General features: G+C 44.1%; 1 protein-coding gene across 15 annotated transcripts in view; it reads right to left on the bottom strand.

The window, feature by feature from the left end:
• The window catches only part of Eif2ak4 (eukaryotic translation initiation factor 2 alpha kinase 4), a 97970-nt gene that overhangs the window by 55880 nt on the left and 29767 nt on the right, over positions 1-12323 (bottom strand). For all 15 annotated transcript variants that reach the window (XR_012445405.1, XR_012445404.1, XR_012445406.1 and 12 more), the window contains 5 exons: positions 11602-12137; positions 7402-7508; positions 7069-7226; positions 1371-1816; positions 644-713 (listed from right to left, as the gene is read on the bottom strand). Coding sequence is in view for 12 of the 15 variants with exons in the window: in XM_074065641.1 (XP_073921742.1) it covers positions 644-713; positions 1371-1816; positions 7069-7226; positions 7402-7508; positions 11602-12137 (1317 nt within the window). In the remaining 3 variants the exon portion in view is untranslated. The remainder of the gene's footprint in view (positions 1-643; positions 714-1370; positions 1817-7068; positions 7227-7401; positions 7509-11601; positions 12138-12323) is intronic.

The raw sequence follows: 12323 nt of genomic DNA, 5'->3' as shown, positions 1-12323 counted from the left end.
GCATGGGCTGGGCAGAGGAAGAGGCAGAACTGAGTGTTTCTCAAGCTATTTAAACCACGAGCCAGAGGAAGAAATACAGCCCCTATCACACCCAGTACCCACGCTCATGATAGACAAGTTTGACTAACAAAGCTTCCTTTTCCTATAAGTGTGGTATGCTTCGGTACTCTCTAGACTGTCTGTGGCATTAGAAATAAAACAAGGTTGATTTCAAAACTCATTGCAGGATTCTGACACAGTTAAAGCCTCTTCTAGAGGATGGTTTATGAAAATAAGGAATCAAGAGTAACTGAAGTAGGGGAGATCAAGGTGACCCCATGATGAAACTGTAGAGTTACTTAACTAATTTGCATTTAACCTGCACCTCCATCCACATAAAACACCCCCAAATTCTATAGGAAATGGTTTTTATCACACAAAAAAGTGCTGTGTCTCCATTTCCTTTCTTTTTGTAAAAGTCCATCTGTTTTATGATATGGGTACAGAACTGTACAAAAACACAAGCAGTCTATATTTTAAATTAATGCTTTAAAATTGGTATTTCATATCAGATTAAGGCTTTACTACTGTATCTGGTTTATAACATCGGATGGCAGTTTTCTTATGATGAGTGCAATGATGTAATATTTATGTATATATTTACCTGATTCTGACTTTTGCTGTTTTCATCTTCATTGTCAAAGATGATGTCACTTTCAGAATCTGAAGCAGGTCTTAAAAAAGAGAAACAGAGAAATATTAAAGAAACCAAAAGTCCCTGCTATAATTCTAACAATTGACAATGCTAATTACTACAAAGCAAAGGAGGCTACAGACACTGCACCACCATCCAGCAGCAGCACTCAGTTTGGACTTCCCCCTTACCAAAACACAGAACTCTTAGAAGCAGCCACACTGGCTCCTCACGTAATTCAGTACCTAAGAGCTAAGACAAATTGTATCCAACTGGATACAATGGAACAAAATCATGAAGGTAAGTGGTGGGGTCTGAAATGGGTTTGGTACCTTTTTTTGGGAACTGTGGTTAGATCAAGACTTCCTAACTAGTTCTTAGACAGTACACAGAGTTGGAAGCCCTTATCTAAAGGAAGGCCCTATAAGAAACTGTCTTAAGTGTATTAACATGAAGAACTGGAAGAAATTTGTTTCCTCCTTTCCAAGACTTAGATGTTGGAGATGTTTGGAAGACAGAGGAAACAATTCCTTCCGGTTACATCCGGTTACTGTGTTGGGTGGGTTTCTCAGCGGCTTGGTGACCCTGTGAGTAGGTTTCCTCCCGGGTGTGGGTTCTCAGTGGATCCCATCCTTGGGTGTGTGGGTTCTCAGGGGATCCCTGACCCTGGGCGTGTGCCAGGTGGCTTCGCCCTTACAGGAAGGAGCGGGAGAAGACACCGTCCTGCTCATCGTCGTCTTCGTCATCGTCCTCGTCGCTGCTGGAGCCCGGGCCTCCAGTGAAGCGGGCGCTGGCAGAGCGGGAGCGCTCGGCCGAGGTGCTCCACTCCACCGAGCTGCTCAGGATGGGTGGCGGCGCCTCCACGCTGCCCGGGTCCAGGTCGTCCATCTGCGCCCGGGCGGTCCGCGCGTCCTGTGCCGGGGGTCGCGGGCCCGAGCCCGGGGCTGGCGTCCCTGTCCTTGTCCCCATCGCAGCGGGGCGCTCGTGCCGCTCGATCCAGGCGTTGTAGTAGCGCACGATGTTCTCGTGGTGCAGGCGCGACAGCAGCGTCACCTCGCCCTTGATCCTGCGGAAGTGCCGGCTGGCCGGGTTGATGGGGATGCGCTTCACCGCGTAGCAGCAGCCGTCCAGCTTGTTCTGCACCTGCCGAGAGCAAAGGTCCGGATAAGGTCAGCAGCTGGAGCCCGAGCGACCCGCTAACCCAGGACCACAGGACCCTCGAACAGGAAGAAAGCCAACAGCTCCGAGTCCCCTACCCCACACCCCACACGCGCTAGATCCTGGGGAAGCAACTTTCCTTTATATTTCCTTTATATTTCAGTCTGACCTTGAACTTGAACTGGTGATCCTCCTGCATCAGCCTCCAGAGCCCTGGATTACAGCTGTGCCCCTCCATGCCTGGCTGGCTGTCTTTTCTGTTCTTTTGAAACAGCTCAGGCCAGCCTGGTCTCCAGCTCTAGATCCTCCTGCCTCAGCCTGCCTAGGGCTGGGATTATAAAAGCATCACCACACCTGGCTACAGCCTCTAATTACTGACAATTGCTTCCCTGCTCTTCCAATATTATATATGCTACTTGAACTCTAAATAAATTTTGGTTTTAAAGTAAAAATTGTTTTCTAAAGCTGGTATGTTTTCAGATGAGGATTTTAGTTTCTGATTTTTTCCCGTGTTTAAAAATCACTACAGAACTAAACTCTAGAAATTTTAACAGACAGTAATGCAAACGCTAATTCTTTGGTTTATAAAGCCATGTGACTTTGGGCACATTACTCAATTTTCTCAAGCCTCAGTTTTACCTATGTGGCATTTCTACCATTTCCATTACTTGATGGAACAGTGACTGTAGGGTTCAAATGAGAAAACGAGAAAAGCACGTGTACAGAGGCCTGCAAAAAGGTGCTTAGTAAACAGCAGTAATTACTACCCACACAATTACTGAACATTTATCTATTACTCAGCTGAGAGTTCTGACTAATGCTACCAGTCCTGAAACAAGGGCAGGGCAATTAAGAGCACAATGAAATAACCACTAGAAAAAGTCTCAAGGCAAGTCCCATATCTTACACAAAGGGATGCTATCCCTGGCAGAGTCACTAGGTAACTGGTTTGATTGAAATAGTTACAAAGTTTCTTTTACTGCAACCTTCCAGTCTCAATCATGCAGTCAACTGAGGTGAAGGAGAAGAGATAAAAGACAGCATGGTTCTCTGTTAGCTTACAGGTTTCAATCAGATTATTAAAAGCTACTTCTAAGACTAAGGAGGACTACTACAAAATTAAATTTCAGCTTGAGTGCCTGTAACCCCAGACATTTGGGAGGTGGAGAGCAGGAGGATCAAGGGTTGAGACCCTGGCAGAAAGTTAGCAAGACCTCCATTTCAATGAAAAAGCTGAGCGTGGAACATATGCCTGTCATCCCAGCTATGTGGGAAGTGTAGGTAGGAGGATCAAGGCCCAGGTTGGCCTAGAGGAAAAACTTGACACTGTACCTAAAAAAAAACTAAACTAAATAAAGGGCTGGGGTACAGGCTCAAGTGGTAGAGCTTCTACTTAGTAAGTGCAAGGCCCTGAGTTCAAAACTTAGTACCATCAAAAAAAATTCAATTTCAGATAACCTTTCTATGTAGAAGCAGTGACATGAACACATGCTTGGAGTGACACAGATGTGGGTCTGAACACTGGTGTCATCTCTTCATAGATGTGTGTAACCTCAGGCAAAGCACATGACTTCTCTGTACTGCAGGGCCCTCACTGGAAACTGGGGATTCTGTCTGTCTCCTAAGAACGTCTTGGGGTTGATAGACCAGGTTTTGCAAGTCACCTGGCACAGTGCCTGAAATACAGAACCTTCTTCAAAACACGACATCGTGTTCCTTAACTGCTGCATCAGTAGAGGAGAGGATTGGCGGGATTCTTGGTCTGGTCTTTCATGTTCCTGTCTCAACACACACAATCTACTCTGGGTCACTGCCTGGGGCGTGGAGCTGCTGCACTGGACACTAGCAGTTCACTCATTAAAACCAAAAGGTGTATAAACAGTTAAGAGTCTACAGCTAAGGAGCTGCTGGCTCACTGCACAGTCCGCCTTCTCAGATGGCAATGTGGAGAATGGTGGTGGGGCTGTGGGCTCTCACGGGGAGGAACACGGGGCGAGACTGAAGAAGACGCGATTGTTACATGAGTTTGGGATTGTTTTTAAGAACTTGTAAAGAAATGAAGCTTGTTAATGTTTTACATTCAAGAATGTAAATTACAAAGAAATGACATTGTGGCTTAAAATCCTCTAAAACCTGAACTTTCTAATCAGAACACTTGCCTCTAGGTGTAAACCTAACAAAAGATGTGAAAGACCTCTACAAGGAAAACTATACACTTCTGAAGAAAGAGACTGAGGAAGACTATAGAAAGTGGAGAGATCTCCCATGCTCATGGATTGGTAGAATCAACATAGTAAAAATGTCGATACTCCCCAAAGTAATCTACATGTTTAATGCAATTCCCATCAAAATTCCAATGACATTCATTAAAGAGATTGAAAAATCTACCGTTAAATTTATATGGAAACAAAAGAGGCCACGAATAGCCAAGGCAATACTCAGTCAAAAGAACAATGCAGGAGGTATCACAATACCTGACTTCAAACTATATTACAAAGCAATAACAATAAAAACAGCATGGTACTGGCACAAAAACAGACATGAAGACCAGTGGAACAGAATAGAGGATCCAGATATGAAGCCACACAACTATGAGCAACTTATCTTTGACAAAGGAGCTAAAAATATACGATGGGGAAATAGCAGCCTCTTCAACAAAAACTGCTGGGAAAACTGGTTAGCAGTCTGCAAAAAACTGAAACTAGATCCATGTATATCACCCTATACCAAGATTAACTCAAAATGGATCAAGGATCTTAATATCAGACCACAAACTCTTAAGTTGATACAAGAAAGAGTAGGAAATACTCTGGAGTTAGTAGGTATAGGTAAGAACTTTCTCAATGAAACCCCAGCAGCACAGCAACTAAGAGATAGCATAGATAAATGGGACCTCATAAAACTAAAAAGCTTCTGTTCATCAAAAGAAATGGTCTCTAAACTGAAGAGAACACCCACAGAGTGGGAGAAAATATTTGCCAATTATACATCAGACAAAGGACTGGTAACCAGAATATACAGGGAACTTAAAAAACTAAATTCTCTCAAAACTAATGAACCAATAAAGAAATGGGCATGTGAACTAAACAGAACTTTCTCAAAAGAAGAAATTCAAATGGCCAGAAAACACATGAAAAAATGCTCACCATCTCTAGCAATAAAGGAAATGCAAATTAAAACCACACTAAGATTCCACCTCACCCCTATTAGAATAGCCATCATCAGCAACACCACCAACAACAGGTGTTGGCGAGGATGCGGGGAAAAAGGAACCCTCTTACACTGTTGGTGGGAATGTAGACTAGTACAACCACTCTGGAAAAAAATTTGGAGGCTACTTAAAAAGCTAGACATCGATCTACCATTTGATCCAGCAATACCACTCTTGGGGATATACCCAAAAGACTGTTACTCCAGAGGCACCTGCACATCCATGTTTATTGCGGCACTATTCACAATAGCCAAGTTATGGAAACAGCCAAGATGCCCCAGCACTGACGAATGGATTAAGAAAATGTGGTATCTATACACAATGGAATTTTATGCAGCCATGAAGAAGAACGAAATGTTATCATTCGCTGGTAAATGGATGGAATTGGAGAACATCATTCTGAGTGAGGTTAGCCTGGCTCAAAAAACCAAAAATCGTATGTTCTCCCTCATATGTGGACATTAGATCAAGGGCAAACACAACAAGGGGATTGGACTATGAGCACATGATAAAAGCGAGAGCACACAAGGGAGGGGTGAGGATAGGTAAGACAACTAAAAAACTAGCTAGCATTTGTTGCCCTTAACGCAGAGAAACTAAAGCAGATACCTTAAAGCAACTGAGGCCAATAGGAAAAGGGGAACAGGTACTAGAGAAAAGGTTAAAAAAAACTAGCTAGCATTTGTTGCCCTTAACGCAGAGAAACTAAAGCAGATACCTTAAAGCAACTGAGGCCAATAGGAAAAGGGGACCAGGAACTAGAGAAAAGGTTAGATCAAAAAGAATTAACCTAGAAGGTAACACCCACGCACAGGAAATCAATGTGAGTCAATGCCCTGTATAGCTATTCTTATCTCAACCAGCAAAACCCCTTGTTCCTTCCTATTATTGCTTATACTCTCTCTTCAACAAAATTAGAGATAAGGGCAAAATAGTTTCTGCTGGGTATTGAGGGGGGGGGAGCGGGAGGGGGCAGAGTGGGTGGTAAGGGAGGGGGTGGGGGCAGGGGGGAGAAATGAACCAAGCCTTGTATGCACATATGAATAATAAAAGAAAAATGAAAAAAAAAAAAAAAAAGAACACTTGCCTTGCTAAGATTGTTCTTTTTCTAACGTAGGAAAGCTAATTTGATTTTTTATTAGGTATAGTAAGAATGGTGCTTCCTCTGGTCTCCTAATCCTAAACTGACACGCGTCCCAGTGATGTGGCTTTCACACGTGATATTATGTATGCACACATCATATATTAGATATAATTTTCATTTACTTATTTTTTTTTGCTGTATTAGGATTGAACCCAGGGCCTCACACATGCTATGTGCTTTTTAGTCTGGGTCTCTCAAAGTTTAAGAAAACACTTACATTATATAAAAACAGCTGAAATCTCTTTTTACAGAGACAGATAATAAAAGTAGCCCAAATAGACTGGGATGAAGAAACGAAGACCCAACAGCAGCACAACTTAAAAGCAATCGCTAGTTTTCCATCTCAGTAAAAGCTGGAGAATAAAAGCCACCAGGTCACCTGGGGCCATCTCACAGTATGAATCCCATCCCTGTCCAACCTTGGAGCCCTCTGCTTCAATAGATGGGAGAAGAAAGGAACAATTTTCTTCCTAAACCAAAGCACAGGGATGCATTCTTCACACAGAGGCCCTGACTCCACGTGGCGAGCCGTATAATGGCTCCTCACATGCTCTGTGCCAAGCGAGGGCGGGGGACTGCATTCTTAACTCACCAGTGCTCAACCACTTGAGCTACATCCCAGGTCCTTGTTGTTGTTTTGAAAGCTGTATGGTACAGGCTTGCCTCAAACCTGAGATTCTCCTGCCTCTGCCTCCTGAGAGGCTGGTATTACAGGTGTGTACCATCACATGTGGCTTATTTCCAGGAAGGCAAAAGTGTCATGGCCTAAAGTAGTCCTGTTCACTTCTCCTCCCTCAAAACAGAAGCGAAGCCTGCCTGTAAATCTGCAGAAATGAAACAGAAAAGGGGCTCTAAAAGGTACTGGGGACAACAGTGTCACACCTTGATCACTGCTCCGAAAGCCCCTTTGCCGAGAAGCTGTAATTCTTCAAATTCAATGAAGTACCGGGAAAACTGCCTCTGGGTCTCACTGAAGAAGGCAGCACTGGGCAGCTGGTTGCTGGGAATGACGGTCTCCACGTAGTCTTGTCCTCCGGAATCTGAGATGAAACAAAGGCAGAGACAGAAGAGCTGGGTGTGGTAGAGCATGCCCAGAACCCAGCTCTCAGGAGGCTGAGGCAGGAGGACTGGGGTTGGAGGCCAGCCTGGGCTAAATGGCAAGCTGCTGTCAGACACAATCCAAAACAACAGAAGAATAGTAACAGACTCACTCACCGTCAGGACTCTGTTCCACTAAAGGCAGTTTTGGCTGTGGGTTTATAAAGCTGTGTTTCAGCAATTGCTGAGGGCTCCATCTCTCCTTGTCATCCAGGCAGACACACCTCAGTGGGAGGGAAGGACGAATCTCAGTGACACACAAGGCAAATGCAGTCTAGCCAACCCATGGCCTTTAGCCATGGGTTTACTTTTAAGTACACATTAGTGGATCCATGCTACTCATGGGCCAAAATGCATTGAGAAGCAAATTTAAATTATCATGCATTCCTGTAGGACCCACGTTCTTGGTGCCAGGCTGGGTGCAAGTGGGAATAGGAAATAATGCAGTTCTTACAGAGGTCCAGAACCATTTAAAAAGGCTCAGACAACACAAGTAGGCTATGGTGATCACTCCACTAATAGTTTAACTTGCCATGCTAATTGAAGCCTTTCTAGGGACCAAAGAGAAAGCAAATCAGATGGCTGACGTACACTCAGATGAGGCCTGTTGTTCGTACATGAGGTGAGTGCACAACAACTGAGTCCCGTGTTGTCCTGATTACTGAACCTACCGACTTATCACTCCATGTGCTCACAAACAGCGATGCTTTGTTTTAAGTGAGTGAAGATGGGTCCTTGAGGTCGAGCCCTGGCCAGCAGCTCCCATCCTGCTAGGAGCTTAGGACAAATTCTAATTCCACGTCAAACTGACCAGTGAATGAGCAGCACTGGGGTATGGAGAGAAGTCTGCTTCAATAGCCCCCCAGGTGAACACAAGCTGAGGGCTAAGAACCACAGTTTTCATTTTTCTAAACTACTATGCTTCCATAACAACCACCCCAGTAGCCAGTTGGTAGCATTCAACCCTAATTATAAATCTTAAGTTTAAAAGAATCACCTGTCAACATGAGTTCTGGACTTCCAAGACACAGAAAGTGGCAACCAGATTGGTTGGCAGCTCACATCTGTAATCCTAGCTACTCAGGAGGTAGAGGTCAGGAGGATTGTGGCTCGAGGCCGGCCCACACAAAACTTAGCAGGACCCCATTTCAAACAACATGCTGGGGGTGGTGGTGAACAGCTGTAATATGTGGGAGGCATAGGTAGTAAGATCATGATCCAAGGTTGGCATGGGCAAAAAACCTGAGATCCTATCTGAAAAAAGCAAAAAGGGCTGGGGGCATGGCTCAAGTGGTAGAGTGCTTGCCTAGCAGGTACAAAGCCCTGACTTCAAACCCCAGTAATTGCAAAAAAAAAAGATAAAAGTCTGATCAAGCTCCGTGGCTTCAATCTCTCCCTTCTCTTGATATGTGTATTGTGGACCTTTTTCTATGCATTTACATGGATACTAAGTTTTAAAACATTTCCCTGAACACATTACTTTCTAACTTATTCTTTTTAATCAGCTACACATCTTACATATAAATACTTTTAGACAGTACTTGCAGGCCCTTTTTAACTCTGTATAGGCATGGACTTGCCACAATTTAGTTACACACTGTCCTACTATTGGGATTGTTTCCAATTTTTCATTCATACACAAACACAGAAAAGCTGCCGTGACCACCCCTTAATGCCTGTGGGACTTCTGAAGGACATTACCAAGTCTAACTCAGGTGTGACATTAATGTGAGTAATATGACCACAGGTCTGGATCAGAAAGAGCTGAAAGTTACCTAGAATGAATTGCATTTTGAAGAGATTTTATAGCCACCAACATCACACTTAAAAAGATGAAACTTTTGGGCTGGGTGTAGTGGTACATGTCTGTAATCTCAGCTACTTAGAAGGTGGAGGCAGGAGAATCTCAAGCTCAAGGCCATTATGTGCAATTTATAGAGATCCTATCTTAAAATTTTAAAAAAGGTGGGGATAATGCTCAGAAGTAAGTACTTACTTAGCATGCACAAGGCCCTGGGTTCAATCCCCAGTACAGGGTCAGGGGATGTAATTCTCTGAACAATAACTTTGGCAACATAGTAGTCATAAGAAAGTAGCAACGGCAAATGCTAGGGCTGGGTGCACCCCCATAATCTAGCTACACGAGAGGTGGAGATGCAAGGCAGAGGTAGGAGGACTGCAGATGGAGGCTGGCCCTGGGCAAAAGCTGGAGACCCTATCTGAAAAATAAACTAAAGCAAAAAGGACTCAGGAGGTAAATGCAAGTCCCTGAGTTCAAACGCCAATACTATCATTAAAAAAAAAAAAAAAAGGCAAATGCTAGGCCCAACTTTGAACCAAAAGTGGGGACAAGCCTGGTAGCATCTACATTTCTCCACAGTTGTTACTGCTGAGACTGTGATGAAAGCCAGCACAAACTCAGCAGGGACCAGTGCTGAGGCAGTGTGAAGCACTTTACACATGCTAAGTCACTTAACAGCCTGTGAAGGCTTGGGAGGACCTACCCAGCTGTCTGCTCCAGTGTCTGTGCACTTAGTGGAATCCACACAAAGTGGATTCATGACAAAACCTTTCTCCAAAGGGTTCACCAACAAGTACAACTCCAGGTGCATGTCACCTTGCTTCTATTCTTTGGGGGTGATTTTTTTCTTTTGTTACCTGGGCCCCAACAGCTATAAGGTGGTAAAACAATACACCACAGGGCCTTCCTAACCAACCACAGTCTATCAAAACTCTTGGAAGACAGGAACACACAAATGACTGTCCAGAGGACAATTATTTTGAAAGAATAAGAAGCAGCATGGGCCAAGTTCAAAACTGACAGTGTAGAGCTATTTCTGTAAGACAACTAGGAAAGATTTAGCTCCCAAATCCATTGTTTGGCTATCATGTGTGAAAAGTATGTTCTATTTAAACTTCCTGTATTGCTCTTAAAATCACATGATGCCACTTTTTACTTAATTACTGCAGACCAATCAAGAAGGGCAGAAAGCTCAAGGTGACACTGAAGACTGCAATGAATCTTTCCATTGGTAAGTCTACCACCACACTTCGTTTCAATTGACCTTACTGCTAGGGTGCATTTAAATAAGAATTTTAAAGTTCTATTGTTATAAAAGATTTCTTTAAAACTCTTTAAGATTTTTATACATGTTAGGGAGTGAATACAGCACACACAGTCAACATTGGCCCCTCTCTAGAAGTGAATGTATAGCATGTCTACTTCTTTGTGGCACACAGAAACTACCTCCTTTAAATACAGTCTGTGTGGCCTAATGACAGGGACACATTGTGTCACTAGGCGATTCTATTACAGTGTGACCATCACAGTTTGCTTGCACAAATGGGCACTGTTATCATGTCACTAGGCAATGTAGCCTTGTGGGACCACCATCATATGTGTGGTTGGTCGGCTCTTAGCAAAAACTTTGTTGAGCTGGCACAAGACTGTTCATGTGCAGGCACTTTCACACTTGTGCATAAGAAAGTAGTGACAGGAACTAAAACTATGGATCTACTGGTGAAGATGGAAACAGAAAGAAATGGGAAGGGCAAAAGAAAAGAAATGCAAGGAGGAGATGAAGTGAATCAAAGTGAATGGCAAGACAGAGTAGCAGAAAGGTCAGCTTCTGCAGGAAGGATGGGCCAGGGGAGTGTGGAAAATCTAAACTGAAGGGACCTTCTCTCTCATGTAACAGTAACTGAGAGAACTAAGCGGTGCCTTGAACTGAGACAGACAGGGTTAAAGCAGAACACATGGGATAGAAGGGTCAGGACAAAGGCTTTAGGCCCAAGGAAAGCCCCACAGCTAAGGATTCTCTCAAACCAGGCAACACTTGGCTGGCTTTGTAATTAAATGTGCACCTGTAACTCACAGGTAATGAAAATCATGTGGCTGGAGTCAAGTCATTTTCATCCTATGACTTGGCTGAATGAGATAGCCACTGAAGAACAAGGACAGACCACACTCCTGAAGCTGCTTTCTAAGTAGGAGGTCTTGTCTTTGACCTCTTAAAACTAGCAGCAAGGGTAGATGGAGAGGTCTTCCAATGCGAACACAAGCACGTTTCTCATGTGGCAATCCCTACAGGGAGACATCCTGGAGTACTCAGGGAGCCTCCCAAAAGCCACCTGAAAAGCAATTACTATGTCTGAATGAGTTTAGGGGAAATGTGAGCTAAGGGAATGATGAACAGGAGGAGGAAACAGAGCAGATGGGGCTGAGCAAGGGTAGTCTGTTTCTCATGTCTGGCTTTCCCATCACTGAGGCAGATGTTCAAGAGGAAAGAGCCACTGGAGGACTTTACTGACACTCACTTCTTTAGGAAGTCTTGGAAGTCAGCTGGTAGGTCACTGGGGATGGTCACAGGGTACTCTCCACACTCCTGTCCTTGGCTGAGCGACAGCAGCAGAAGGCCAAGACGCCACACATCCCCCTTCTTCCCTGTTTTATAAGGCAGGGCATTGTCACTAAAACGAACTCGGGTTTGCTCAAATACATCCTCCTTGCAAATGTCTGCCAGGCGCTTAGAAATGCTGTAGTCCGTGACCTTGACAGTGCCCTCTGCATCCACCAAGACACTCGATGCACTCAGGACTTTGTGCACCACAGAGTTGCTGTGCAGATAGTCGAGGCCTGACAGGAGCTGCGCTGCATATTTGCGAAGCTGGTGCGTGGGGATGGGGCCTGAGTGGTTCAGGTGTGCAGCGAGAGACACCCCGCTAACATGCTCCACCAAAATGTCCACCACGATGGAGTTGTCCTGTTCTCTGAAATTCATCGCAAAGTAGCGGACAACATTTGGATGGCTCAGTTTTACCAGTGAGTTGAATTCTGTTTCTGCTCCTTGAATCTAGAAGGAAAAGAAATCCAATAATATTAGGTCAAAAGACATTAATTGGTGTTGATATAAAATATACTTTCAAATGAGAGGAGAACAAATATGCTCCAAACTGAACCATCCCCTAAATGGCAGGGTCAATCTAACAGTTCAAAAAGATGCAAAAATTTTACTTAATTCTCAACTTCTTTCATCAAA

This window comes from Castor canadensis, chromosome 2 (assembly GCF_047511655.1).
Source record: "Castor canadensis chromosome 2, mCasCan1.hap1v2, whole genome shotgun sequence".
In the NCBI taxonomy this organism is placed as follows: domain Eukaryota; kingdom Metazoa; phylum Chordata; class Mammalia; order Rodentia; family Castoridae; genus Castor; species Castor canadensis.
This window is presented reverse-complemented; position numbering and strand designations above follow the sequence as displayed.